Source organism: Sminthopsis crassicaudata, chromosome 5 (assembly GCF_048593235.1).
Source record: "Sminthopsis crassicaudata isolate SCR6 chromosome 5, ASM4859323v1, whole genome shotgun sequence".
In the NCBI taxonomy this organism is placed as follows: domain Eukaryota; kingdom Metazoa; phylum Chordata; class Mammalia; order Dasyuromorphia; family Dasyuridae; genus Sminthopsis; species Sminthopsis crassicaudata.
The window spans coordinates 27,256,190-27,284,154 of record NC_133621.1 but is presented as its reverse complement, the minus strand read 5'-3'; the positions used below and the strand labels follow the sequence as shown (position 1 = coordinate 27,284,154).

Genomic DNA, 27,965 nt, shown 5'->3' with positions numbered 1-27,965 from the left:
GCTGTGACCCGGGGGGCGGCGGGCGGATCGTTGGGGGCCGCCCCCGGGGTTTGACTGGAGAGATCCGGATTCCCGTCCTTCCTGGGACCTGGAGGGGCCGGGCCCGCGAGCGCTTGTTGACTGCCCACGGGGGCGTCTGCCAGGAAGTGCAAGTGCCCGTTGTCATCATGCTTCTGGCACGGGGCGGGCAGGGGCCCGTCAGGTCCAGTGTCCAGACAGGCCCCGGCCGGGGAGAGGAGGAGGAAGCAGCCAAACCTCGAGAAGAGAGTGAAGGGGGGTCCGCAGGGTCTTCCCGGGAGCTGGCGCGGAGAAGAGCGGGGCGGCGGGGCGAGCCGAGGCCCCTCCCCTGCCTGGGGTAGCGTCTGTCCTGATGTGTGTGAGATGGAGGCTGTGCCCAAGACTGACATCGTTTTTCTCTCTTTCTCTCCTTCTCTGGGCTCAGGATTCAGAAGGAACTGGCGGACATCACATTAGACCCACCTCCCAACTGCAGGTTAGTGCCTTTAACTCCCCCCCCCCTTTGTCTCCGTGTGGTTTGGGATCGCGCTTGTCTCGGGCGCGGAGGGACGGCCGGTGTGCCCGAGCGCCCTCGGCAGGGCCCTGCTGCGCGGCCCAGGGGCCCAACCGCCACTGACTGTAAGTAAGCATTCTGGTCTTCACAAGAGACTGCTCCAAATGGCTTTGGAAGATCCGCGAGGGGGCGCCCCCGGGGCCTGGGCTGCGCCCCGGAGCTTGTCCCGGCTCGGCCCGGCCGGCACCGGCCCTCAGCTCGGGACCCTCGGCCCCTCTGGACCAGCGCCTTTGCTGCCGTGACCGGAGCAGGAACGGTTCTGACGGCTCTAGTCCCCGGAGGGCAGAGGAGGGCGAGATGGCGCCCCGGCTCCCCTGGCACAGCGCCTGCCGGCCAGGCCCGGGCGCGAGGAGGCCCCGGAGCCGCTGGTGCTCGGGCCCCTTCCTAGTCTTCAGGCTAAATGAAGAAGGTGGGAGGCGGTTAAAAGAAAAACTTTAAAAAGTGCAGGTGCCCCTCCCCCCTTTAATTTGAGGTGATTACTAAATGTGCCTTTACACGGCCCGCTGATTGGCGGGAGCTGGGGGGGGGGGTGGGGGGGGGCGGGCTCCTTCTGCTGACCGTGTAAGCTCAGCCCTGTCCCAGGGCGGTCAGGAGGCCATTGCCGTTGCTGCTTCTGTGCAGAGCCTCGCCTCGAGATCTCGTTAGGTCCGACAGAAGAGAGCGTCTCCAGGGGAACTAGGGCCCCGGGTGCCTTTGGCGAGTTGGGTCCCAAGTGCCGCGGGCCGGCGCTGCCGTGGCTCAGGGTGCGGCCCGGACGGGGCGCCGCGAGCGTCTCCCGGAGCTCCCCCGGAGCCGGCCTGACCTCGCTCGGGGCGAGGGCTGCCGCCTTTGGGTCAGCGACAGCCTGGAGAGGGCAGCCGGGGCGGGGGGGGGGAGCGCTTTCTCCGCCCAGAGCGGGCCCTCTCTGTTGGGGTCAGCGGTCTCCGCAGGAGGCCTGGCGTTGGTTGGGTCTTTGCCGGCGGGTTTGGCTGCTCCGGGAGACTTGGGCATCCCCCTCCTCTGGGGGCAGACCGGGCTCCGGGTGCTGGGAGGCCAGAGCCCCGCCTCCAGGGGAGCTAACTCGCTGTAGGGCTGCATGCGCTTTCTTGGCAAACGCTTTGCTTGTGACGGGTGGCCCCTGGGGCAGCGGTCCTCCTCCCCGGAGCCGCACTTGTCCCCGCTGTCTGCAGCCCCGGGGCTGTGGCCCACTCGGAAGGGTTAAGTGTTTTCTGGAAGGAGGCCTTCAGCGGGGATTAACTGAGATGGGGCTAATGAAGCGTCGAGCTCTTCTGTGAATGTCACAATCACTCGTTACTTTTAGTCTCCACGTTGGGGAACCGGGATTCTTCCCTTAGAGTTTCTGAATCGCTCTTCCTGTGTTGAGAAGAAAACCACGCGTTGGTGCCCCCTGGTGCCAGATCCCGCCGGGATGAGACGCTCCCAGCACACCTGCACGGCGGAAGCGGGAGGCTCGTCCCCCCCCTGGCCCAGGGACTCTGTGAGGCCCCGAGGCGGCCGCCCCTCCCTCCTCCCTCCTGTCCTCCCCCGGGCCTGGGCCTCTCTTCGCGGCTCCCCGAAGCTTGGGTGTGCGGCCCCTGGCTCTGTGCGGGGGGGGGGGGGGGGGGGGCTGACGGAGGAGCCTCGGGCTCACCGGACATGGGGACTGCTCTGAAGTTGTGCGTCCCGCCCGCTCCGGGTCAGAGACACAGACTCTGGAGAGCTTGGCCGGCCCTCCCTGCGGGCTCTGCCAGGAAGGAGGGGGGCCAGAGGAGGGCAGGGCCTGCCCACGTGGAGCCGGACAGTGGCCCCCAGGCCGAGGGCGCCGGTCCTGTGGGTTCTGCCCGGGAAAGTGCTCTGGAGGCAGCGGGGCTTGGGGACTGGGGATCGGGGGCCTGGGTTCCTCGGTTTCAGAGCCTGCCCGCCTCCCCCCCCCCCCCCCCCCCCCCCCCCCCCCGCAGAGGTGTCGGCGTCCCCTGGGTGTCTCCGCCTCCCAGAGCGCTCTCTGCCGCTGGTCCGCCGCGGAGCAGCAGGGGCTCCGACCGACAGGCGAGTTACGGAGACCGCTGGTCCTCCCCTGACTGGAGCCCATGCTTACCTGGGAACCGGGCTCCTCGGGGGTCACTGAAGGGAGTTAGCCTGAGAAAAGAGCGTTCAGATCGTGATTCTGCCCTTTTCTTCGCCGGGGTCCCAGATGGAGACTCCCCGAATGGTGGTTTTTCTTAAATTTCCCATACGAAATTTTACACGTGATAAAAACCATCAGTTACAGAAAAGGAACGAATTCGTTGGGGCTTGTGCTTGTCGTGGTCTAAGGGAGAGAGCTCTGAGGTCTTTTATTTTGCATTTGAATAAAACGAGACCGAAGAGCTTGACTTGCTTGTGCAGGGTCACCAGGGAACGAGCCCAGGGCCGGCCCTGCTCCCAGCCTTCCCCTCTGCTTACTCCTCTGTCCCGGGATTTATGGCGGAAGCCACGCACTTCCCCGGCCAGCAAAGGCACAGTAACGAGGGGGGCTCGCAGGATTCGGCCCAACCTCCTGGTTTGCTCTAGTGTGAGCCCGGGCGGCGGCCGGGCAGGAGCGTCGGGGGGTAGGACCCTGGAGAAGCTCCTCAGCGCTCAGCAGAGCTGGGTCCGTGGAAGCGGGGGCTGCCTTTGGCCTTTGCTGTGGATGGGCATCGTGCTGGCGGGGCGGCGAGCAGCCAGTGTGAGAAGACAGGCGGCCGGCTCGAGAGTGATCCTTTCTGGCCATTGCGCTTCGAGCCTAGTTAGGAGTGGAGGAGCCATCGCGTGTGGCGGCTCGTGGCCTTCCACGTACGTCTCGCCTCCCGCGACGGCTGCTCGCCTCCGTTATCGGGTATCGGAGGAGAGAGGAGGGAACGCGTGCGGCCCTTTTGTCAGAGTTGGTGGGGATAATTTACTTACTGACCGAGAACATTTTGTGTGCGGTCCTCATGGGCAGGAATTCGTACAGAGCCGAATGTTGGGGAGGGATGCCCGCCCTGGCAGGCTGGGTTCCTGGAGGGGCTGGCTGCTCCCCCCATCGTGCTCCCCTTTACCAATCAGAATCATTTGAGCCCTCTCCTTTAGAAAGTAGAGCAAGAAGGGGGCTCACAAAATGGTCCCCTCCACCCCCGGTCCCCGGGGAGAATGGGCTCAGGCTTGCATGTCAGGAGTTACTGGGCCCCCTGAGGCTTCAGGTCTCCCCAGAATTGAGCTCTCCCGGGATGCCGAAGGTCCACGTCCAGCATTTCTCTGCATCACGAGGGACTCCGGGGGCCGGGTCCTCTCGGCTGCTGTCCTCCTTCCACAGTGTGCTCCTGCTCCGGGTGCGCTCTGCTCTGCGAATAGTCCTGCGCCCGAGATCAGGAAGCCCCAAGGAGAGCCCCGCGGCACCGGCCCCTCGCTCGCGCTGAAGTCGGCTCGCCGCGCGTCTCCACGGTGCGTTGGATCGGGCAGGGAACGGCCGGCCTGCTCTGTAGAACCAGTGCAGGTGACCCCTGGCATTTGGTGGGGAGACTCCCCACCCCGGGGAGTGCCGAGGTTCATGTTTGCGTGGCGTGTAGGCTGCAGCCTCCCTGGCGGGTCCTCCCATCTCCCCGGTGGTATTTACTCGGGACACCCCTGGAGCCCGTGGTCCGTACGCCCCTCCTTGTCCCTCCTGGGCTTCGTCCTCAGGAGCCTCCGAAAAGTGCGCGTGGGCAGGTCTCACGCTGTCCGAGGCTCAGGTGCGAGGCCCAGTTGTCTCCGGACACAGCTTCTCTGCAGTCTGCCCGGCATTCTCCAAAGGCCTCTCTCCTGGTCCTTTTCCCTTAACCCAGAAGCAGTAAAGAAAAGAAAATACAAAGAAATGGAGGCTTTCTACTCCAGGAGGGAGCTGAGCCTATGGAGCTTTCTAGAGCATGCGAGGTCCTCTGCATGGGAACGGACCCCCTCATCGTAAAAACCAGCTGGTTCTGGATGCAGGTCTCGCCATGGCTCCCTCAGCACCGAGGTTTCCCAGCAGGGGGTCTGGACAAAATCTACCTGGCTTTCCCATGGCAACCTCCGTCCCGCCCCTTTGAAACTCCGGGTGCGTTTCCTGATTTCCCATCACTCCAGATTCCCCAGCGAATCCCTGCTATTGCAGAAGCAATCGGAACCGGGTCGGAACTTCCTCCGCAGTCAGGCAGGACGGCTCGGGTGGGAGGCGAGCCCTGAACGCTGGCGCGGCTCCCAAAAGGGACGGCGTGCTTGGGGTAGGCCAGGAGGGAAACCTTGTCCTTTAGACCTGCAGGCCAGGAAGGCCTCCCAATGAGGCAAACGATCGAGACCTGCTTGCAAAGTGGAACCTAAAAGAGAAAAGCCATTTCCAAGCTGCCGCACGGTGCTGTAGGCAGACCGCTAGCCACTGGCTGAGTTTGCACCAGGATGACAGTCACAGAGGCGCTGAGCAGCGCGCCGAGGGACTGCTCACGTAGAAGGGATCACGCGGGAGAACGTGTAAACCATCCCCTCGGACGAGAGGGGAACCTGCGCATCCTCATCTTGTTTCAAGGAGCGGCTTTTGGTGGAGAGACTCTCTGGTGGCTCTGGGAGTGTCGAGGGCCCTCCACGACCCGAACAACGCTCCAGCCTTCACTCGCCCAACCCTCGCCCAGGCAGGTTCTTTGGGGTCCCTGAGGACCACTCTGGGGAGGCTCACGGCCTCCCTGTTTGGGCGAGGAACCCCTTCAAGCTTCGTTTTTTCCGGGAAACTCCTGGGGATGTCCGCTCACCACATGTGTCTGTGCCGCTAAAAAAGCTGCGGGTGCCGTAAGGACGGCCAGTGTTGGCTGGATGGAAAGGATTCGGAAAAAGCACAAAGTAAACTCCAGAGGCTTAAATACCCGGAGCTTTTCTTGTCCTGGAAAGTGGAGTCTCTTGTGCCTCCAGGGGGTGAAAAAGCCGGGACCAGAGAGACCGGGGAGCTTACCGGACCTCCCCACCCAAGGCCGGCCTCCGCTTCCCCATCGAGGAGTTTATTTCAGAATCAGCAGCAGGGCTGGGGAGGGGACCCGACTCTTGGAAGGGGAGATTCTTCGGAGATCGCTGCATTACTTGGACTCTTTCCTGAATTCAACTTCTTTTTTTGAGAATAAGAACTCGGAACCTTTCGAAGATAAGTTACGGTGCTTCATATTGTGAGTGCTGCGTCTGGTCCTGATGGAGCCAGGGGGACGGGAGGGGCATCCCGACGCCCTTCTTCATTCAGGTCGGTGGGCCGAGCCCTCGGGGAGCATCTCCTGCGCGCCAGGGGGGCGAGAGAGCCTCGGAGGCCGGCAGGAGCCTGGAGCTTGTCCCGAGAGACCGGGAGAGGGCAGCGCGGAGGCTTCTGTTTGGGGTCCTTGGCCGGGGGCCAGTCAGGGCATCGGAGGGCCGGGCGCGGCGGCTCCTGGGGTTGACGCTGCCGGCCCGGCTGAGCCTGTGGCGCACGTCCCATCACGGTCGGCTGAAGCAGCGTCTCCTGAGGAGCCCGTCCCGGCCTCCAGAGCGGGAGCCAGGCCTGAGCAGCTGGGGTTGGCGTGGGCGTCCAGGGCCTGCATCTAGCCCCGGCCCCCGGGGCCTGCTCTCTGCCCGCGTCTGTCCTCCGAAGGGGACCGCACGAAGCAATGCGGCTTTTGGAGGCTTCTGTGGTGGGGGGCCAGGGCGCCGGCCTGGGCGCCGGCCTCGCGCTGGGGAGTCGGGCCCCTGCGCAGCTCAGGGCGGTCCGAGACGGGCAGCCCCCCACCAGCAGAGGGCAGCGTCGCACCTCGCACTTCTCAGGAGCCCTTGGAAGTCCAAGGGCCGGCCTCCTCACTCTAAACCGGGAGCAGATGGGGGCGCAGCCTCCCCCAGACCCGGCCTGCTGGCCCCGGAGCTCGCCTTCCTCCGCCTTCCTGGGACAGCCTCGCCCCTGGGATTTACCTCTGGTACTGGGCTACCAGCCCTTGGGGGCAAGACAAATACTGTGGCCTGGAATCACGGCCGGGAGGTCTCAGAGGGGATCCCGCCGGGTCACAGCCCGGGGCCTCAGCATTGTCGGCCTCCAGAATCACGGCGTTCACTGCCGCGATCCACCCCGTCTTCCCAGGCTCCTCAGGGCAGCGTCGTTCCCTCCTGGCCGCCCTGGCCTGTGGCCAGTGGGGTGTGCCGTGTTTGGGGAGGGGGCTGCTGCAGTGGGCCCCAGGGAGCCCTGGCACCCTCCGTGGGCAGCACGTGGTACTGAGCCCCTCTGGGCTGCGGCGCGTCGGTCCAGGGGATCCAGGGGGGCGGGGAAGCCCCAGGAGGGATCTGGACAGTCCCAGTCCGGTGGCCGAGCTGCTCTTGTCCACACCTTGTCCGGGGCCGAACCGGTTGGGCATCTGGGCCCAGTTCTGTCGGCTGTGCTTCCAGCAGGGAAGGCTTTTGAAGCCCTTGAGCCCAGCTCTTCCCAGGCCTGTGCTGTGAGTTTTTAGGGGATAAACATCACATGTTCTTTATTAAATTGGGCGTATGAAATGTCTAACTTGGAGAACTGTTTTTTTTTTTTAATTTATTTTACTTATTTTTAAAAATTTTATAATTATAAAATGTTTTTGACAGTATATATGCATGAGTAATTTTTTTTTATAACATCCCTTGTATTCATTTTCCCAAATTATCCCTCCCCTTGATGACAGGTAATCCCATACATGTTACATGTGTTACAGTATAACCTAGATACAATATATGTGTGTAAATACCTTTTTCTTGTTGCACATTAATTATTAGCTTCCGAAGGTATAAGTAACCTGGGCAGACAGATATTAGTGCTAACAATTTACATTCGCTTCCCAGTGTTCCTTCTCTGGGTATAGTTATTTCTGTCCATCATTGATCAACTGGAAGTGAGTTGGATCTTCTTTATGTTGAAGATTCCACTTCCATCAGAATACATCCTCATACAGTATTGAAGTGGACAGTGTTGGAGAACTGTTAAAGGAGAAATTAACTTAAGGAACCCTCAGCAACGTTCTGCAAAGGATTCTGGATGCTCCATGTGCTAGATGGAGGCAGCTTTTGGCAGATGAGAGTGTGAGAACTCGGCTCTGGGAAGCGACGTGAATACGCAGGCACAAATGGGATCCCGGAGCAAGATTCAGGAGCAGGAATCCTTGGATTTTAGGGAGTGAAAGTTGGAAGAAGATGGAGCACCAGAAAGCATTGAAGTCAGGAGCCCGAGCTCTAGTCCGGCGGACCCTTGTTCACGGTAGGAAGCCCGTGCCAGACTGCCCACCCCCCAGGGCTCCTCCTTTGCTGAGGAGCATCCTGTGACTCGGTGCTCCACCCTGGCTGCTTTAGGGTCGCTGCGGACTTACCTGGTGGGGTCTGCTCTCGCCTCGCCTGGATTGGAAAGGTGACCGGCCCTGGAAGCAGGGGCCCGAGTTCAGATGTGACCCCAGACCCTCATGTGCCCTTGGGAAAGTCGGCACATTGGTTAGCCCCATCCCCTTCCTCCCAAGGTCTAAAGGACTCTATTGTATTTAATGAATAGTCGATGGGGAAGTCTGCCCCAAAGGCAGCATCCTAGGACTGTCCACTGAGAGATGGGAAGGACCAGAAATCCTCCAACCTGGAGGAATGGGGTAGGAGGCTCCGGGTCAGGAAGACCTGGGGGCCACTTCGGCGGCAGGTGCTTCTCCCGCTCCTTCACCCCAGGCCCGCGTCTCCTCCCAGCCTGCCTCCGAAACGGGGTTCCCGTGAAATGAGGATTGATTTTACAGAAAGCCCACTTACAGGGAACGTAGCCTGGGAAGCAAGGGACAGATCCTCCTCCGGTTTGGCAGCAGGAAACTCACAGAGAAAAGAGTGGTAATTTGTGTAAGAAGACAGGAAGCCGTCTTCTGTGTTCATCCCCTTCAGAAGCATGTGATAAACATCTTTTGCCAATAGGAGAAGAGCCGTGGGACCTGGGCCCAGTGCGTGGAGGAAGGCCACGGAGGTCCGGCCGCTGGGACCCGTCTGAGGTTCTGTTGGGACCGAGCTCTTCTCAGTTCCAGGCTCCGGGCCACGTGGCTGCCCGTGTGTGTGTGCCCAGGGCTTGGTGGGGTGACTGGCACATAGCGGGCGCTACATCGCACGCCACAAGCAGAGAACTACTTACAAAAGAAGGAATTAGCTCCAATCCAACTCAGGGCCCAGAACGTGTCCTCTTCATGAACATTCTACAGTTCAGACGACTAGGGGCTTCCTCTTGGGGCTCTGTGTTCCCCGTTTCCACAATGACATTATTAGCCAAGAAAACCAGTCCAGAGAGAAAAGGCCGGCGCCCTCCAGCGGCCCTGAGGGTGGCCCTGCTGCCAAGCCTAGGGGACGGTCCTGCCGGGGCTCGGCCTCTGAGGAGACATGGGGGCGCCGGACAGGGGGCCACGACACAGACTCTCGGAGAGTCTCAGAAGCCAGCTTGGCACCCGACCGGAGAGCTTGAGATGCCTGTCGGAGGGCTTGGCGCTTGTCCTGGAGGCCGGGGACCCCAGGGCGGGCCGGGGAGGCCCCTGTAGCCCATCTCAAGAGCGATGTCTGCACACGCACAAAGCTTGGGTTACGAAGGTACAGGGGAGCCCTGCTGGGTGCCGCGGGGATTACTGAGGGGCTTTCGTCCAGGAGGTGACCCTCTGAGCCGAGCGCTTGGGAGGCGGAGAGGAGAGGGGAGGGCCGGGGCTGGCCCCAGGGAGACCGGCTGCTTCGGTCTTCCGTAGGCCCCGTTGGCTGTTCAGGGACACGGGAAGAGTCCTCCCTAGCAGCAAAGCTCAGGATGAGAAGCGTGTGCCCAGCCACGTACTCGGAACTGGGGAAGAAGTGACTTTGGGGGCTGAAGATCAGCACCCCAAGCCAGGGGAGGAGAAGGGGGAGGCACTTCCCTGAAGCAGCTCTGAGCGAGCCCCAGAAGTGGGACGGGGGAGGCTCCGGCCCTGACTACAGCAGCAGAGGCACAGGATGGGGCCCCCACCTCTTGGCAGCTCAGGGGGCTTCACTTCATGGAGACCGGAGGGGGACCTGAAGTGGCTGATGGGGCCGCCTTCCTCCGGGGCGGCTCTCGGGTTTCTCTCGGACACTCAGTGCCAGGCACGGGAGTCTTGTTCTTGCTTCTTGCACCTGAGCTTAACTTGTCGGGGGATGGCGAGCCCCTCTGTGCTCCTCCCAGGCAGCGGTGACCTCTGCAGAGGAAATGTCCTCCTCCTCCCTTCCCCACCTTCTGTGGTCCTTGTAGGGTCTGGTGGCGCGAGAATTGGTGTTTCATGCCCCCTTGTCAGATGGAAGGACCCCAGAAAGCGCGATGGCCGCCCGCTGCTCTGTGCTTGCTCACCTTTTCTGTCGGCGGTAGGCCTGGCTCTGAGCCCGGGAGGCCCCCCCGAGCCCCCCGCGGGCGCTCTGGCCGAACCACCCGGGCTTTGCTCCCCTGTCGCCATCCCTCTCTGAGCGGGTCCCGATCTCAGGCCTCCGTGGGAGTTGACTGGCTTTCCTGGTGACTGACACACAGAGCAGTTCCCTGGCAGGTGGGCAGCCAGTGGTCCCGGGTTGTAATTGCTTGCATGGCCTTTGAGTTTTTGTTAACTTTTCTTTTAATTGTCAATAGTAGTTTCTTTTCAAAATACATGCAAAGATGGGTTTCGGTTTTCACCTTGCAAAACCTTCTGTTCCAAATCCCCCCCCCCTCCTCTAGATGGCAAGTAATCCCCAATATGTTGAAGTGTACGTTAGATCCAACACGTGTGTACATATTTATACATGTGCCTTGTGGCACAAGGAAAATCAGATCAAAAAGGGGGAAAGAAAACAAAATGCAAGTGAACAACAGCAAAAAGAGCGAGAATGCTGCGGTGGGTCCCTCAGCCCCACGGCCCCTGAGGGCAGCTGCTCCCTCCACCCCAAGTCCGTCAGAACTGCCTGAATCATCTCGTCGTGGCGAGGCTGGCCTTTAATTGATGAAGAAGAGCTGCTTCTGCACCCGCTGCCCGGGGCGTCCCTGTCAAGGGGGCCGTTTCTGGGACTCTGCGAGCATCCGGGGAAAGAGCGCGGGGAGCCGGGCCCGCCCCCGGAGAAGAGGATTTCCCCCGGACTTTTGGACCGGGATGGACCCGGAGCCTGGCTCACATCCCGGAGCAGACCTGAGCCGCTCAGGAACGCGAGTGCGTTTCAGACACGTGAAATTGGGGCGTCTGGGTCGATGGTAAATGTGCTTTTCAGAGGAAGTCAGGTCTCTGCCCCTCAGGTGGACGGAGGGCCCAGCCATCCTTAGGTTCGATTGGGCGTGGGGGGGCTCCCAGCAGGCAGGATTTTGTCGTGCTGACTCACTCTGCCGTCGTCAGCAGGAATGGCGGAGCAGGGAACCCGTCGTGTTCCTGCGTGTGTGAACGTGGAGGTGGTCCGGAGCAAGTTCGGCCCCTCGGAGCCGTGAGGGAGGGCCACAGCAGGTAGGCCGCCTTCTCCCCACCTTTTTGGCTTCCCACTGCCATCTGCCATTCTACTTGGATGGCGGCAGTGGACTGGAGAGTGGGAACGCCACAGTGCTCCATCGTGGAACTCCTTCTCGAGTCCTTGAGACCCGATGAATGTTGAAACAGCTTCAGGGTCATTCTCTCCAATCCCTTCGCCTCAGCGTCCGCTCTCGGGCAGGAGGCAGAGGTCGCTGGGCCCCTCCGAGCTCGCTTGAAATGGAGGGGATCCGTCCGAGGAGAGGTTGGAGTGCAGAGCTGTGACCTCCCAACGTGCCGGAGGACGAGGTGTTTGCGTATAAACATCCTAGAATTGTCCTAGATTACCCACAGCTGCGTTATAATCTTATAATTTTTCGGAGTCGATGCTTAATATTAGGAACTTTTTGCTAGCTGACGCTAGCTGTTCTGGTGCGCTATTTTGAAAGCTCATGAATGGGGAACTGCACGGTGGTCAGCCCTTAATCATTTGTACCAGGGAGGAGGAGTTGTGTGTTATTGACCGTATAGAAGGGAAGGCAATGTGGCCATCACACGCCTTTGCCCTGGGACCCTCGCGTCGTCGGGAGCCTGGGCGTGCCCTCTGCAGAATGGGCCCTCGTGTCTTTGGCCGGTCCCCTTGGCTCTCGGATGATGCTGAGGAGCCGCCCTTGTCTCGGGGCCATGGCTCGTACTCCCCGGCCTCTGCTCCCTCGTCCTCGGCGCGGCTGGTCCTCGAAGCCGCTCTCTCCCTGCCTAGGGCTCCTTGATCGTGGGGGCTGCTGTTCCCCGTCTCTCCTGCGTCTCCAGGAGACATCCCTTTGATTCATCCTTGAAGCTCCGGGTTCGGCGTCCCAGATCAGAAGGTCCCTCTCCCGCGTCTCTGTGTGGAGAGGGGTGCTTCCCTTCCCTCGGGCCCCCCACACCTGGCTCTCAGGAATTTTCTTGGCCAAGATATCAGGGTAGCTTGCCCTAACCTTCGACTCAGTGTATAGATGAGGAAACTGAGGCAGGAGGCAGTGACTGGCACAGAATTCCTCAGCTAGGAAGTGTCTGAGTCGGAGTTGTCTCTCGGGTCAGGGCCCTGCAGCCCCTGGGGCTCCCCCACAGCCCCGCTCCCTGATTGTCATTCAAGGATGGTGCTTTTCTTATTTTTGTGTGGGGAGCCCCCCTCCTCTCTAGCCTCCCTCGGTGGGGTGTCCCAAATGTAGCTCGCTGGAGCATTGAAGTCACTGAGCGTTTCACTCCCTCTCCTCCATCTCGCCAGACGCTCCTTCCTGCCAAAGTGCCCTTGCGTTTCTGCAGGTCCGCCAGGAGTTCTTTGGTGGAGCTCTTGGGTTGGCAGGGGTGCGCTTTATCCCGTGGTCCCCCTCCCCCCTGACCCCCATTCTCTTACCCTGCTCTCTTTCCCAATCCGTTTCTTTGGGCTTTTTGTCTCATTACTCTGGTAGAAGCAGCCCTTTGGTATTTAACAGATATTGGTCTGGGGTCCAGACCCGGGATTTCCTCAGGTGGCAACCTCCCTCCTCCTCCCCAAATGAGATTGACCACACTGCCTGTGGGGGGCCCTGAGAGGCTGCTCCGCCACCCCCAGCGGGTGCTCACGGGGCAGGGGCTCTGCCACTCCGCCACCCCCAGCGGGTGCTCACGGGGCAGGGGCTCTGCCACTCCGCCACCCCCAGCGGGTGCTCACGGGGCAGGGGCTCTGCCACTCCGCCACCCCCAGCGGGTGCTCACGGGGCCGGGGCTCTGCCACTCCGCCACCCCCAGCGGGTGCTCACGGGGCAGGGGCTCTGCCACTCCGCCACCCCCAGCGGGTGCTCACGGGGCAGGGGCTCTGCCACTCCGCCACCCCCAGCGGGTGCTCACGGGGCAGGGGCTCTGCCACTCCGCCACCCCCAGCGGGTGCTCACGGGGCAGGGGCTCTGCCACTCCGCCACCCCCAGCGGGTGCTCACGGGGCAGGGGCTCTGCCACTCCGCCACCCCCAGCGGGTGCTCACGGGGCAGGGGCTCTGCCACTCCGCCACCCCCAGCGGGTGCTCACGGGGCAGGGGCTCTGCCACTCCGCCACCCCCAGCGGGTGCTCACGGGGCAGGGGCTCTGCCACTCCGCCACCCCCCGCGGGTGCTCACGGGGCAGGGGCTCTGCCACTCCGCCACCCCCAGCGGGTGCTCACGGGGCAGGGGCTCTGCCACTCCGCCACCCCCAGCGGGTGCTCACGGGGCAGGGGCTCTGCCAGCTCCCTCCTCTCGCCGCAGGATCGCCGTTTGTCCAATCTTTTGGGACTGTTTTGTCTTACTTGGTCCCATTAAGTCCCATGTTTGCTCTTATAAAGGGAGTTGATTCCTATTAAGCTTTTGTGGTGTTCTTTAACCATAAGTGTAGAGGAGATCCCTGAACTTGTGGGGGATTGTCCGTTAGCACAATTTGAATCCCAGGGATCTTTGCTGGGGTCACTTTTTGGGTCAGAATCATTGGGTTTTCTGGGGGTGCTTTCCTTCCACCCAGCCCGAATGTTGTAACCTCATCTCCAATATCAGCCCTTTTGACCGTTTGCCGGTGAGAGGGGACGTGCAAAAAGCACGTCTAGAAATCCGTGGTTTTCCCCCCTGGCTTAACATTGCCTGAAAACAAGACGATGTAGGATTTTTCTCCCAATAAGAGGCTGCAGAGGGAAAAATAACAAGTATAAATTCATCTTCAGACCGGATTCTTTTTCTTTGAAAACGTGCGCTCAGATTCCTGCGCATCCTTGTGCACACCCGGGAGGCCTTGTGGGTACCATTGTTTCTAAGAAGGCTGGGAGGAGCAGGGAGAGGACCCCCGGGGAAGCAGAGGCGGGGCCCCAAAGGATACTGGGGAGGGAAAGGGGCCCTGAATGTCCGAGTGCTCGTCTGGCTTCCAGACAGGCTGGAGAGGCCCGAGGCCGCCCCTGGCCATCAGGGCGCCCGGCCTGCCGAGCTAGAACCTGGTTCCTGTCTGTGTGAGCGGAAGGAGCTCCTCGGCCGAAGAACACTCAGCCATACCTTGGCTGTCCTGATTTTATTCTCTCAGGGAATTTCCTCATCTTACGGTTTCCGCTTTCTCTGTATTGTGAGTGATACCCCTGAATCAGTACGAGGAAAAACCTTTGGCCAGGGACTGTCTAATAAGTCATTTGCTAAAGGATGCAGTGAGTCATTGAAGTAGACTCCCGCCGTCCTGTGCATCTCGACGGCTGGGGGTTTGCGCGCTTTTGAGTCTCCGACACGCTGCTTTACCAACAAGCTTAGAAGACTGTGAGAGTCAGTGAAGAAATCGGTGAAAAACGTCAGTTCGTTCCAAATGGCCTCTTTAGTCTGAAACAAATGAATAGCAGCAGCCGATTGCATTTTCAAATCCATTTTGATGCTGGGAGGTTTCTACTATTTCTGTGTCGGCCTCCCTCGGTGATTTGATTTTTAAATATTTTTTGGCCACGTCCTTTGTTATATCTACGTAACAGACTTGGTATTGGTTTTTGAAACTTATTTTTGTTAACTTAGAGGGTCTGTGTGAATATTTATTATTAACTCTAATACGGGTCAAGCCCCTTCAGGAGAACATTTACATCTAAACGAATCTTGGTGAGATTGCTCCTGACTCCGCTGTCAGAAATCCCGCTGCCCGTGTGCACCAACAGCCGGGGAAAGAAGCCGCCGGTAGCCGTTTGGCCTTCGGGGTTCCCCAGGTAAAGTCCCCTGTTTGAGGTATTGTGGGAAGTTGGGGCAGGAGGCCAGACCCACCGGGGTCCCGGGCGCTCGTTTGGGAGCCGAGGACTCGGCTCCTTGGAGGGGCCCGCTCGGGGATGTCCACGGCGGAGGCCCTCGAGAATTCCCCGTTTGGGCAGCGGCCGGCTACAACCAAAGGTGGGATTCCTGCCTCCTGGTGGGGAGAAGGCAGCTCAGTAACTGGGTGTGTTCAGGGTCTGTCGGGGCAGAGGAAACATAATCCGGAAGGTGAAGGCACTGGCAAGACAGGCGGGCCCCACTGGGAAGAAGGCTGGGGGCCTTGGGGCAAGGCCTGGGCCCTGCAGGTGGCAGAGAGCCCCCGGCCCCTCTGCCTCGGTTTCCTCAGTTGCTCTAGATGAAGATGCTCCCAGCGTCCAGCTCCCAGGCGGTGAAGTCGGACGGGAGCACAGAGCACTTAGTAGCAGGAAGCATTGGCTGGTGCTCTTTGGGGAGCGTTAAGTCATGGTGGCTTGTCACATGACCAGCTGCCTTTGGGAGATCAGAAGGGGTACGGTCGCTCTTTCCCCGGCCGGCCCACCGGGGTGAAATTTGGCTGATTGTGGCTCTCCTGTCTCAGGAGGGACGGAGGGCTCAGAGGGCCCCAGCAGAGAGTGACCGGCTGTGACCCCACTGAAAACTGCGGGACGGTGGAAACCCTCGGGGTGGCCACGTTTGTGCTGTCTGTCCCCATTCCTTGCTTCTTTTCCTGTGTTTTCCTTCTTATTACAGGGAACACGAAGCCCTCTGGTCCAGACTCCCCACTGATTCTGGACTTCCTAGGCCTAGAATGGCTCCTGTCCTGAAGAGACGAGGGCCTGCCAGGGTGGCGAGTGCCTGGTGCTGAAGGCCCCGTCATCGCTGTGCTCTGGCTGGGGTCCTGCGCGCCCCTGACCATTCATTACTGAGGGACAAGCAGAGGGAGCGCAGGGCCCTCCAGAGGCGCCAAGCCTTCCTGGGACCCTGGGATGGCCTGATGGCTCCTGGGGCAGGCCGACAATGGCCAGAGCTCCCAGCACTCCCCTCAGCTTTGAGCCAAGAGATGTCTGGCCCTGCAGAGCCTTCCTCCTCTTCCTCCTCCTCCTCCTCCTCCTCCTCCTCCTCCTCTTCCTCCTCCTCCTCCTCCTCCCCCTCCTCCCCCCCGGTTCTGGTACCTTTGGCAGTCTTCATTGTGTCCCCAGCTGCTTAGGAATGGCGGACTTAAGGCTGAGGAATGGGGGAAGTGAGCCACAAATAGCAACCCAGCCCAGCATGCGAGGATCATCAGATAGGGATAGATAGTGACCTACCTCGGAAAAGCCTTCCTCCATTGGGCTTTTACAGACCGGCGCAGTGATGCTCCTAAGTCACCCCCAAAAAACGGACAAAGATTTTTTTTTCAAGGTTTTTGCACACGTGGGTCCTTTCTCCTTTTTTAAGGTCTCTGGGATAGAGGCTGGACCGAAGGGAGTGCAGTTTCGTAGCCCTTTGGCTCAGTTCCTAGCTGCTCTCCAGAATGGTTGCATCCGTTCACCAAAAGGTTATGACAATTTTTGGAAATTTTCCAGACAAAATCACTGCGACAAAAAAAAGTTTGGGCACCGAAGGGAGCCCGCCTCCCAGCTGCCCGGAGCTTGGGTTTTACTCTAGTGTGCTGATTAAACCCAGGCTGGAGAAGCACAAGAAATGTGTGTGGACCAGAGCAGGAAGCAGAGTGTAGTGAAGGAGACTGGCTGCTTCTGCAAGCCACAAGTGAAAGCCAGCCCTGGCGCAGTCAGCCTGGCCCCCGGATCCCAGGGGGTGCGCCTCGTGCCTTGGGGCCGGAGGGCAGTCCTGTCCCCAGGCTTTATCCGAAGAATGGGGGGGGACGCGGCGTGGAATGCAGAGGCCGCTCCCCCCGAGGGAGGGCACGCTTGTGAAGTGTTCTACCAGCTTTGTCGCAAGTGATCTTCATGGCATGGACGCGGGTCTGTTATGAACTTGAACCCAAGCCTCAGCCTACGTGCTGCCCGCCCCAGCTGCCACAAAGGCTTCCCTTGGGAAAACCAGAGAAGTGAAGCAAAAAGAGCGAGCAACAATGCAGATACGTGGAGCATCCCCCTTGACAGGTGACTGGCTCGGGGTCTGGCCTGCAGTCACGGGCATGAGCCAGTGGTCAGGGGTCGGGCTGGCAGTCAGAGGCCTGGGCCCGCGGTCTGGTGGTCAGGGGCCTGGGCCAGAGCCAGCATAGTTCCTCCCGAGCTCCTCCTCCTTTGCACACCTCTGGACTGCGACAGAGCAGCTCTCTGCCATGGGACTTCCCTAGTTGGTGCTAACTATAGTCTAGTTGTTTGATTATGAGAAAGAAATCGCAGGAGCACAAAGTAGGTGGAATCTTTCTGCCGAATAATCCGGGCCATGCCCCGGCACTCAGGTTCTCAGATTATCCGGTAATAGAAGGACTGGCGATTACCCCAGAATTTCATGATGCACTCAGAGCGCTTGATCCCTTTGAGTGACGAAGGAAAGTCTTACTTTAGCCTCGGCCCCCGTGGGGGACCAAGCAGGCAGCGGTTCCGAGTCACGTTTTAGTGCCCATTTGGTACGGTGTCCGGATGGATGTGATAGAAGGCGAGCTCTGCTGTCCGAAGGCCTGCTTTCCAATCTCGCCTGGCTGACCTTCGGCAGGAGATGTCATCCCCAGCTGTAGAATGAGGCCTTTGCACTAGGTGACCTCTAGATGCCCTTCCTGGTGCCAGTGGTCTGTGCCTGCTCTGGGGAGGGGCTTCTGACCCCCCCCCCCCGAGGCCATTGCCTGAGACCCCATGGGGCCCGTTCATTTTGGAGTGGAGCTCTTCAGGGCGAATACTCCTGAGGGCTCACTTCCCCTGTGGGGGCCTTCTTGGGTCGCCCACCTGGCAGCCTTGCGAGGCGCGCTGTTTAATTCTTCAGACGCCGCATGTCCCCACACCTCCAGAGTGTTGGCGCTTAGGAGATGGGCCTTCATTTAAGTTCACCAAAGGTAGAGACGGCTTAGCTTCTGTCCGAGCATCCACGTCGATGGGTGAGCTCTGGTTGGTTTTCTAACAACCTGCTTTCTAAGAAAGAGGGTAGCGCTTTCCCTTCCGAGATTTGTTGAAGATGCTTGAGAGATTTGCCTCATGATCGATCTCTCTCTCCACTAAAGTGAAGGCCTTTGAGTGTGACCCTGTTTTACAACGACCTCCCGTTTTCTCCTCGTTTAGGGAGACTTAACACTGTGTGAAAATGAGACCTGTACAGCTGTTTCCAATCTTCTCTTGAAATGAAAGGGCAGGAATTAGGTCCACGCTGTCACTGTGCTCTTAGAAACATCCGTTTTCAGAAGTCATGGCTTCATCATGGTATTGCTTCGATATAGAATTACATCCATTAGCACCTCTGAATTCAAAAGGACATTAGAGTTCTGTAATTTAAGAGTTTTTACATTTCAATTATTGGTAACTCCAGTTTTATGACCTAGATAAAATGCCTTGTCGTGTTCCTTACAGTTCAGAGAATCGGGCTCGTAACTGTTAGAATGAACACGTCTTAAGCAAGACTCGTTTTGGCCAAAATGGGTTTGAGTTGTAGAGCCCCCAGCTTGAGGGCACACTCTCGGTCTTGAGGCATAAGAAACTGGGGAGTCTGGAGTTTTCGGTGGGCGCTGACCTGAGAGGAAAGCTGGCAGGGGTCATCAAGGTACTTTACACGACGCTGGCCCAATGGCTGCTGCCAGTCCGTAGCCTGACTTTGCTGGACAACCGGGGGGCTGGTTTTCTCTGAGAGTTTCCCCCATCCATCATTTCTCCCGTAAACACGTGTTTTAAGAGTCTTTAATTTGTTTTAGGAAGTCATTGCTTCCATAGCAGGCGTTTCTCCCTGCAAGCCAGTTTCCTCACTCCTGCTTACTAAAGTCATGCTCTAGTGACTTCTTGCTTGCCAAGTCTGATGCTCTTTTCATCAGTCATTATCTTCCCCTCCCCCCTTTTGGGGGGAGCTTCTCTATGTTCTTCTCCTTGATTTCTAACAATGGGTAGCCCGCCTTTCTCTGAGGCTCTCACCCACTTTCGTGGATTCACTTACTGCCTCTTCTTCTACAAAGGCCACCTTTCCACCTGCCTGATGGACAGGAGACACGGGCCCCTCCCAATTCCGTCTGCCTCAGTCTGCCTCCACGTCCTTCTTTCTCTCAATGGCCCTATCAGCCTGCCGTCGACCTGTTCTCCAAACGTGGGTCACTCTCTCCGCCTAGCAGTTTCCAGTCTCTTATCGATCCTGTTGCTGCAATATTTCTCTTTCCTCTTCCTTTTCTGTTCTCATTATTGGTCTCCTGGACCAGTGGTTTCCAAAACGGGGGTAGCAAAACTATCCATTGGGATGCACGAAATGTCAAAAAACACTTTTTCCAAAAAAGGAGTTTATGCTTTATTACTGTTTAATGCACAAATTAACATTGGTGTCCTTAACTGGTCCATGTGCCAGCCAATGCCATGAGGTCCAGCAGGTATCCCACAGGATGCCCACGGACTAGGATATGTCCTGGGTCATTTCCCGTTAGCACGTCACAGTGCATGTTTACCCAGCTACGTGGGTTTAACTGAACAGACTCCTACGGAGATGCAGCTGAAAAAATCCCTATGAAGAAACTGCAAGCGGGTGGTCCTAACGAACAGCAAGAAAACAGGAGACAGGGCCTATGGCTCCTGTGGAAGCTCTCTCTGATCAGATGGCGGTCTCAGCAGATCTAAAAGCTTGGCCCCCAATCTGACCAGGCGTCTGCTCAGGACAAGCACCGAGAACTGGCTCTCTGAGCCGCTGGGAACCAGTTTGTGGGAAATCTAGAAAGGCCGATGAGCAGACATCACTAATGGAACTCGAACACAAAACCAGGTGCCTAAGAAGTGAGACGGCTTGGGAAAGGAAAGCTTGAGCCTCCGCAGAGCTTCCGGGGCCAGGCCTGGCTCCTCCCCAGCTGCCTCGGGGGACAGCTCAGCAAACTCTGTCCGTCCAGAGAAGAGGGCCATCTCAGCTTGGTTCTGAAACCCCCCCACCCCACTCCTTGGCTCCTGGGGAGAGTAGTCCCTGCTCCTCAGCTCCCAGAGAGAGCCCCCCATTCTCTCGGTCACTCCAGCTTGAAACCTCAGCCCAAGCCTGTCGTGCCATCTGGCAAACTCTCTGGACCTTGCCTCCTGTCTGGACCATGGCAGTGGCTGCCTCAGTCTCTCCTCAGTCTGGTCTCTGGTTTCCCCAAGGGCAGGCCTGACATCACTCGCAGTGAAGGCCAGGGGCTCCCTCTCACCTCCAGGAGCACTCAAAGCCTTTGGCCTCCACCAGCAGCGCTCCTCCCTTCCCAGGCTTCTTACCCCACCATGTGCTCTGCCACTCGGGCCCCGGAGTACGCCTGATTTTCTGTAAGCTCGTGGGCCTCTTGAGAGTAGATGCATAAGGTTTTTCTGTCACTCTTCACCTGGCATAATTCTTTAAAGGTGTGAAAGATTTGTTGAAATGGTATTGAATTTTTTTTCTGAATTGACATGATCCAGTACTTAATAATTTTTCCATATGGAAAAAATCTGTATGTTCATTGGAAGTAGAGTTTGGGGTAACCAAAAAAAAAAAAAAGGATCGTTTTTCCTCTTTGTTATCATAGCGATACGTGTATTTGATAAGCCAAGACTGTTCATTGTAATTGATTTTTTTTTTTTTTTTTTTTTTTGATTGTAAAGAGGATTACAAGTGAAACCGAAGCTCCAGTTTTAAGCTTTACAAACTTAAAATCACGTACAAGTAATGTGTGGAAATGCCTCATGATATGATTGGGCTTTCTTCTGAATTTTCTTCTATTCCCTGCTTTGCATTAAAAAAAAAATTCAAATGACCCTTGACTTCTTTCTACTGGCTGACCCATTCTTTCCCTCCATTCCCAGATTGGAGAAGTCAGTCAAGCAAAGTGAATTCCTCAGGACCACATCCAGAAACGGATGTTTCTTTGTGCCCCTCGAGCCCATCAGAAAGCCCCCTCGCAGAAGTGCTTGTCCGTTGTCTCCTGGAGTTCCTGGGTCGTCTTCTTGTTCTGGCCTCGTGATAACTTTGACCATTGATGTGTTTTCCCCCACAGTGCTGGTCCCAAAGGCGACAATATCTACGAATGGAGATCAACCATTCTGGGGCCTCCAGGATCAGTCTATGAGGGGGGTGTCTTCTTCCTTGACATAACCTTTACACCAGAATATCCCTTCAAGCCTCCAAAGGTAAGGATGTTCCCTATTTCCCCAAGAACACCGAGCCACAAAAGGTTTTGATGTTTGGTTGAGTCTTAGAACCCAGTGAGAGGAGGGAGCAATCCTCAGGTGTGGAGCCTTGTGCTTCTGGTGTTAGCTGAGGGTCTTTCTGATTGGGCTGTGGGCAGAGTTGTCCGGAGCGAGCGCCCACCTTCACACCCGGGCTCGGTCTCTGGGTCTCGCGTCTTTCCCCAGAGCGGGCCTAGGGATAGGGCCGCTGGCCTTCCTTTTCATGGCGGCAGATAGCAGTGTCCGCTCTGCCTTTCCGCCTCTCCATTTGGGACATAGGAGCTGGATTTGGCACTTTTTCTGAATCAGGATCTCTCACCTCTTGTCCATTGCAGTGATTTAGAGTACGTTGTTCCAGGCCGTATAATTTGTGTAAGTTTGTAGTGGGAAATTGGCTATTTTTAATATTCTGTTCAGATAATGGGAATGACCTTGGGATCTAGTTTTAGAAAGCACAGCTAGACAATCATCTTTCTCAGCTACGTAGTTGAATTTAGATGTCAAAAACTCAGCATAATTTTAGATTTCTTAATATACCTAAAGAGCTGAGAAGTTTGTCAGCGTCTCTTTATGTTTTCCATCTCCACAATGCTTTAAGTTGTTTCATTTCCCTGGGATTCATGAGTCTGACAGCCCTGGTGGAATCCATGTCCAGACTGGACAGTGGACATGAACATTATGTATCCCTCCCCCCCAATATCAAGCTTTAGCAGAGCTCCCCACTCAGTGAAAGTCTAAGGGCCGAGGCTTTTTCTTTGGAGGGATGGCTCGTGCCCCTAGCACTCATCTGGTTCCCTGGTGTTTGGGGAAGGAGCCCAGAGCCCCGAACAGTGCAGCCCTGAGTGGTTAGAATAAGGGGTTCGGAAGCCCGGGCGGCTGGGGCAGGGGAAGTGATGGAGCAGGGGGACGCAGCAGGCGGGCCAGAGAAGTACAGAGCTTAGTGCACCGGCCGCTCCGGATCTCCTAGGCAGCCACGTTGGCCCAGGGCAGTTCCAGATGACACAGAAGGCCTTCGGAAATGCTGATCGGCTGACTTAGAGACAGTCTTGTCCTCAGTCCCTCCTCCACGCCTTTGACAGCAGTCTGTCGTGCGGGCCCCGGAGCTTGGCCTTTGGCGGAATCTGCAGCACGCTCCATCTCTCGGGGCTGTCAGCATGAGATCCTGGTGCAGAATTCAGGCTTCAGATGCCCGCGTGTTTTTCTGGTCATTTGACTGGCACAGTCCCAGGCCATATCTTTTCTCCTCCCCCACCTATAATGGCAGTAGAAGCCCTTCTTGGGCAGCTCCCATGGCGGCTGGAGCTCCCTAGCTCTGCGGCCCTCCCGGACTCTAGAAGGCCAAATTTGCTGAGCAGGCTCATCTCCCAGAACTCCCGCATTTCTGTGCTATGCTGGAGCTAGGTGCTTTTGATTAATAGAGCCCACCAGAATCTATTGTGTGGGACCCAGACGCATTCATGTCACTTCTGCCTTTCCAAGCAAATTCTCACAACAGTTTTTTCCTGCCTTTTCACACACATCCGTGCTACTTCCCAGCATTGTAATAACGGGTGTTCGGGGAGTGTGAACTAGGGTTAGTATTACTCTAAACAAGATAAATTACAAATTACTCTGAAACCAGATATGAATTATTTGTAGATTCAACATTATTTTCTCTTTCATCCAGGATCTGTAAGTGCTTATTTCTCTTAAGAAAAGAGATAATTTACCAAAAAGTTTCTTGGGATTTGTGCCTATGAAGAGGAACAAATGGTTTTCTCATATAGAAGAGCTATAGTATATTGCTGGCTATTCAGAACCGTGTGGCTAGCCTCGGTAGCCACAGGTATTTTAGCCCACCTAGTCACCTTGGAAGTATTAGAATACAGATTTTAGGGGCAGCAGGAGGACCCGAGTTCAAATCTGGTCTCAGACACTTAACACGTCCTAGCTGTGTGACCCTGGGCAAGTCACTTAACCCCGATTGCCTCAGCAAGATAAAAAAAGATCTGGTGAAACTGAGAGGATGTTTAAGGGAGTTAAGTGAGGCCCCGAGGATAGTAACCTCAGGGACCAGACCGCATTTAGGCTTCCCCGAGTCCAGGTTCAGCGCCTCAGTCCCATCCCACATTTGCCTCTCAGAGTACTGGAGTATTTTCACATTAAATGGGCAGGAGGTCTCACTAGCCAGCAAAGCTGGGTGTTGAGCCCGGCAGCGTGGGCATCTGCCCTCAGGAGACCAAATCCAAGGTCAGCAGCATCCAGGTTTCTCCGTGCACACACAGGGCTTGTAGCTGTGCCCCTCGGAAACTCCAGCCCTCTCTGCCAAACCCACAGGGCTGCTCATTGTGACTTCATTCATCTCTTACATTTAGAATAGTTTGGGCCTTTTTTTTCCTTTCCTGTCACACATCAGCTTTCCAAAATGTAATGGTTTTGTTTTACAGTTAGCCATCCAAAATAAACAGCACGGACACCTGGGGGGGATTCTTTAACATAATGAAGGATCTTTTTAAGTTCTCTGAATAGGTATAATGAATTAAATGATATGAAATATGCAGTCCAAGTTTTCAAACACAGAAAATGAGACTTTCCATCTCCTCTCAAGTCTCAGAGGCTTTGCCAAGCTCCTTCCAGCTTCTGTGGAGGGCCCACCCTGGGCTTTCCCGTTATCCTCAGGAGCTGAGCTCCTTCCATCTAATACCTTTGGAGGGATTCTTAAGGAGGAGGAATCTGGCCCAGAGAGGCCCGGGACTCTCACAGCTAGGATGTCAAGGGCCAGCACTGGTCCCTATCCCATAGCATCAGCCGGAAGCTGGGATTCTACCATTAAACAGAATGGCTCTTATTTATGGAGCTAGAAATAAAAAGGAATGCTTTCTCTTCGAGGAGCTGGCAGAAAGAGGGGCTTTCCTTGCACCCCCTCTTACTGGTGGATCTTCCAGGCAGCTGAGCCACAACATGGCCGGGCTCATCTGCCCAGTCCTCCTGAGGGCCACCGGATGCCCTCCCCCCAGACTGTCCCGGCCTTCTCTGTGCAGTCTCCTCCTGGGCCTCAGGGATGCCGTCTGTGGTTCTGGGCCCCTGTTTCTGGCTGTCTGCTCCTTAGGAAGACTTCTGACCTCCTGCCCACATCCTTCCCCCCCTTTCCATAGCTCTTTGCCTATCCTAACATAGTCCGTGCCCGTGGCTGCCTAGCTTTGAGTACTTAACACTCTTTGTACGTTCTCGCTAATCCATAAAGAAACATTAATTTGTGCATTATAGCAGCCTGACTAGTTTAATTAGTTTTTCATGGAAAATGATTATTTGGGGATCCAGAGTCTTAAAGTTAAAAACACTATTTTGAGTGAAATCTCTTTCCGTAGAACTACTAGAATAACGTGGTTTTAATCCCTTCGGTTGTGATTGGATATGAAGAACTCTGGAGAATTGGGAAGGGAGCCCCTGAATTGTGGGAGCAGTTTGTGGGAGGAGTTGGAGGAGCCTCCCTCCGTTTGCTTAATGAATGAGTTCCCTGCACCTCACAAAATTGATGGCGGTCTGGGAAGTTCTGGTCCTCGGACAAGACGTGGTTAGAACAGACTGAAAGGGGCCCTACAGAAAGACTGGACGTGGAAGAACGCGTTCTCCCCCGTGGGCCGGCTACCAGATTTCCCTGCACGTGTTCAGTGCTCTCCGGTTACCACGTTGTCTCTTTATTAAGCATTTTACAGACTATCCCCTCATTTTGCGCCTAAATCTGCAGTGACCCATTTGGAATGAGTGAGCTTTAGATTAACTTGGATGTGATGTTATGTTAGCAGCCGACACAAGAGGTCAGCAGAGAACCAGCCGGCCTAGAAAGGAGCCGGGAAATGCGTACTGGTCCTTAGGGACGAAGTGTCGGAGAGGAGAGGGGTGTGCTCCAACACATTCTGCCTTTGGCTGGCCTTCGCCTACAGGGCTTAACATGGGCTCATCTTCAAGTTAATGCCAGCCTTGTAAATCACGGCAGGCCGATCTTAACCGGGAGCTTTCTCAGTATCCCTCCAAGCGGGCCGTGGGGCTGGGCTTGGGGGAGATGGTCCGGCCCTTACAGCCCTCGTAGCTGTCCTGTTATGTCAGGATACGTGCGGGAGGTTCAGGGCCGAGAAAAGGGCCTGGCCCATCACTCAGCCCGGTTTCTTATTTTACAGATGAGAAAGTTGGATCCACTGAGTAAAAACAATGTTAAGCTCCTACTACATTCACAGGAGTCCCTGAACCAAGTCCTGGGGTTAATAGAACAGTTAAAAAAACATCTTAAAGAGATATTTTAGATTAGCTTCCCTGAGTCTCAGAGAGTTTACAGTCTAGTAAGAGGGCATGCCAGCTAGCGGTCACTTACATAATTATTGCATTGGAGAGGGACAGAATACAGTGCTGTGGGTGGGATACTGAAAAAGGGAGGTCTTTATTGACTTAGGGGTCAGGACTAGTGGGGAATTCAGCACAAAAAGGAAGAGGAGAGAGAGGAATCTGGTTTGATGGATATATAGACACATGAAAGGGAGTTATAATAAAAGGCTGGGGGGGAGCTGATGGTAGGTTGGAAGGAGGGCTTTGAACTCTGCTAAGAGCTTGGACGTGCCCCAGGATGCAGGGGGCAGCCCCTGAAGTTTACTAAAACTTTGAAGAGATGAGAGACGGGGCCTGGTGATGGAAGAAGGGGAAACGGAGGCAGGAGCATTGTTGGGGATTGGGGAGGAGAGACCCCAGCAGCCAACAGCTGGGTGGCTGGAACCAAAAAGGATCAGTCTTGTAATTAGACATGAGAAGCACTGGAGAATGGAGAGAGGGTGTGACCTTTGGGAGCAATTAGTGGGACAAGTTGGGAGCCTTGTATAAAATGCGCACTGAGGGACATGGGCGTGGGAGAGTTTGTAGTGTCAGGACTGAGGGAGGCGCAGGGCTGGGCCCATGGGAGCCCAGAAAAGGGAGACGTCTGACCTTGGCCTTTGTCACAGAATGACTTCTCTCCCTAGGTTACGTTCCGGACAAGAATTTATCACTGTAACATCAATAGTCAAGGGGTGATCTGTTTGGATATTCTGAAGGACAACTGGAGCCCGGCCCTCACCATATCGAAAGTGCTCCTTTCCATCTGCTCCCTGCTCACTGACTGCAACCCTGGTAAGATGGAGCCTGCCTTAGCCGAGCCTCTGCAACGGCCCCGGCCTCAAACCTGCAAAAACAGGTTTTAGGCAGATTAGCCAAGAGTTCTCTTTTTAAAAAAAATAGAATGCATATTTTACTTTACCAGCCATTTTCTTAAAAATGTAACTTTTACCCGAGAAGTTTTGAACCCAGAAAATCAGGATAAGCTTCTAGAAGTCTACTGCATTGTGTGAATTAAGAAGTCCCAGAGCAGTAGTGCTGAGCTAATGGCCACGGCCGGGTACTGGGGGCTCGGGGCCTTTCTCTGCTCATTAGTTGTCATTCGCGTCCTCCTCCCTTCTGCCCCATTTCTCAAGCCACTCACACAGTCACCAACGGCACAAACAATGGCTGTGTCACAATCTCTGTCCGTAGAGCAGCGCCTTCAGCTCTGGACTGGTGGCTTGGTTTCCCCAGTTCCCGCCTAAGGCCGCTGCGTGTGTTGCCCATGAACATGGTATTTCTTTGCCAGAGAGACAGGAACTGCAGGAACACTGCTTTCTACTGCCCTTCAAGCAGCAAACAGTGATCTTTTCAGCATGAACTAAATGCAAGTTGGGAAATTAAGCTGAAAGTGTCGTGGCTACACTCTAGGATTGGAAGTTCACCCAAGCATTGGATGCCGTTCACCTTATTAGCCTTTACAAAATGCCTACTGTGTGCAGAGCATATTGCTTCAGCTTTATGTAAACTTGGAGCGCTCTAGCAGTCCTTCACTTGCTGAAGGCTCCAGTCCAGGCAGCCTCAGCTAGGGAGCATGCAATCACAGAAGGGGATGGAAGTGAGCAGCTTCCTGAGCAGATGCAGGCGTCCCTAGGGGCTCATCTCTGCTCCCTCCAGGCCCTTGTTTGTGCCAGTGAGCCGTCCCTTGGGGAGGAGGGGGACCTGCGGACATATGCACATGACACCTGTGGAGGGAGAGTGGTCATGATTAGAGAGGCCCTGCTTCATTCTGTGCTTCCCCATTAGTGCGCCCAGCATTTGCCTGGGGCTGCCCCCTGTGGTTCATGATAAGGGCTTCTGGCCCTTATCATGGCCCAGGGCCATCTCCCGAGCTTCTCCATTGGGTTACTGAGCCGCCCCCCAATTGGCAGACACCTACTTGGTGCCAGTTTTTTGCCACCTCAAAAAGGGCTCTTGTGGACATGTTGTGATGAAGGGACCCTTAGTTCTGTTGGCCAGATAGACACAAGCCTCTCTCAGGGGCTTGCTCTGTGTTAGGCACTGTGCCAAGCAGGCGGAGGAAGGCAGACTCATCCCCCTTGTTGCTCAAAGCAGGGTGTCTGCGCCCAGTGGGGGAGGGGGGTAAGGAAGAGGAAATCTGAGCTAAGTCTCGGAGGGGGACAGGGGAGGATGTTGGAGTTGGGCACAAATTGGGCTGGAGAGGAAGACCTGAGACAGGTTCTAAGCCCCTGGATCTCCAGATCCCAGGCTTCCAGACATACTAGTCACTCTCTTGGCCTAATTCAAAGTTAGTGAATGATGAGAAGAATGCACAGCTCCACCCGCCACGTATTTGCGTTGTCTTCCCACAGATTTTCCACATTCCACTAGGCCCCTTTTTTTTCATCTTTGCCCCTTGGCAGGGTATCAGGCAGGGCTTAAGAGTTTTGATCTGCACGTCTTAGTCTCTCCTGATTCAACCAGATATGACAAAATTGTTTATAAATTATCTAGTTTTCCCTTAGAATTTCAAAATATGAGAAGAGGATGCAAGATAAAGCAGAGAGAAAAGATACATTTTTAAAAGTAGAAACAATAATGTAGAATCACAATACCTTGGAGATATTTACTATAATTGTTAGTCTAAGA

The 27,965-nt window shown here is 56.2% G+C and overlaps 1 protein-coding gene across 3 annotated transcripts in view; it reads left to right on the top strand.

Moving 5' to 3' along the window:
* The window catches only part of UBE2E1 (ubiquitin conjugating enzyme E2 E1), a 43,698-nt gene that overhangs the window by 13,658 nt on the left and 2,075 nt on the right, over positions 1-27,965 (top strand). For all 3 annotated transcript variants that reach the window (XM_074268804.1, XM_074268805.1, XM_074268806.1), the window contains 3 exons: positions 443-493; positions 20,825-20,957; positions 25,982-26,129. In XM_074268804.1, the coding sequence (XP_074124905.1) occupies positions 443-493; positions 20,825-20,957; positions 25,982-26,129 (332 nt within the window). The remainder of the gene's footprint in view (positions 1-442; positions 494-20,824; positions 20,958-25,981; positions 26,130-27,965) is intronic.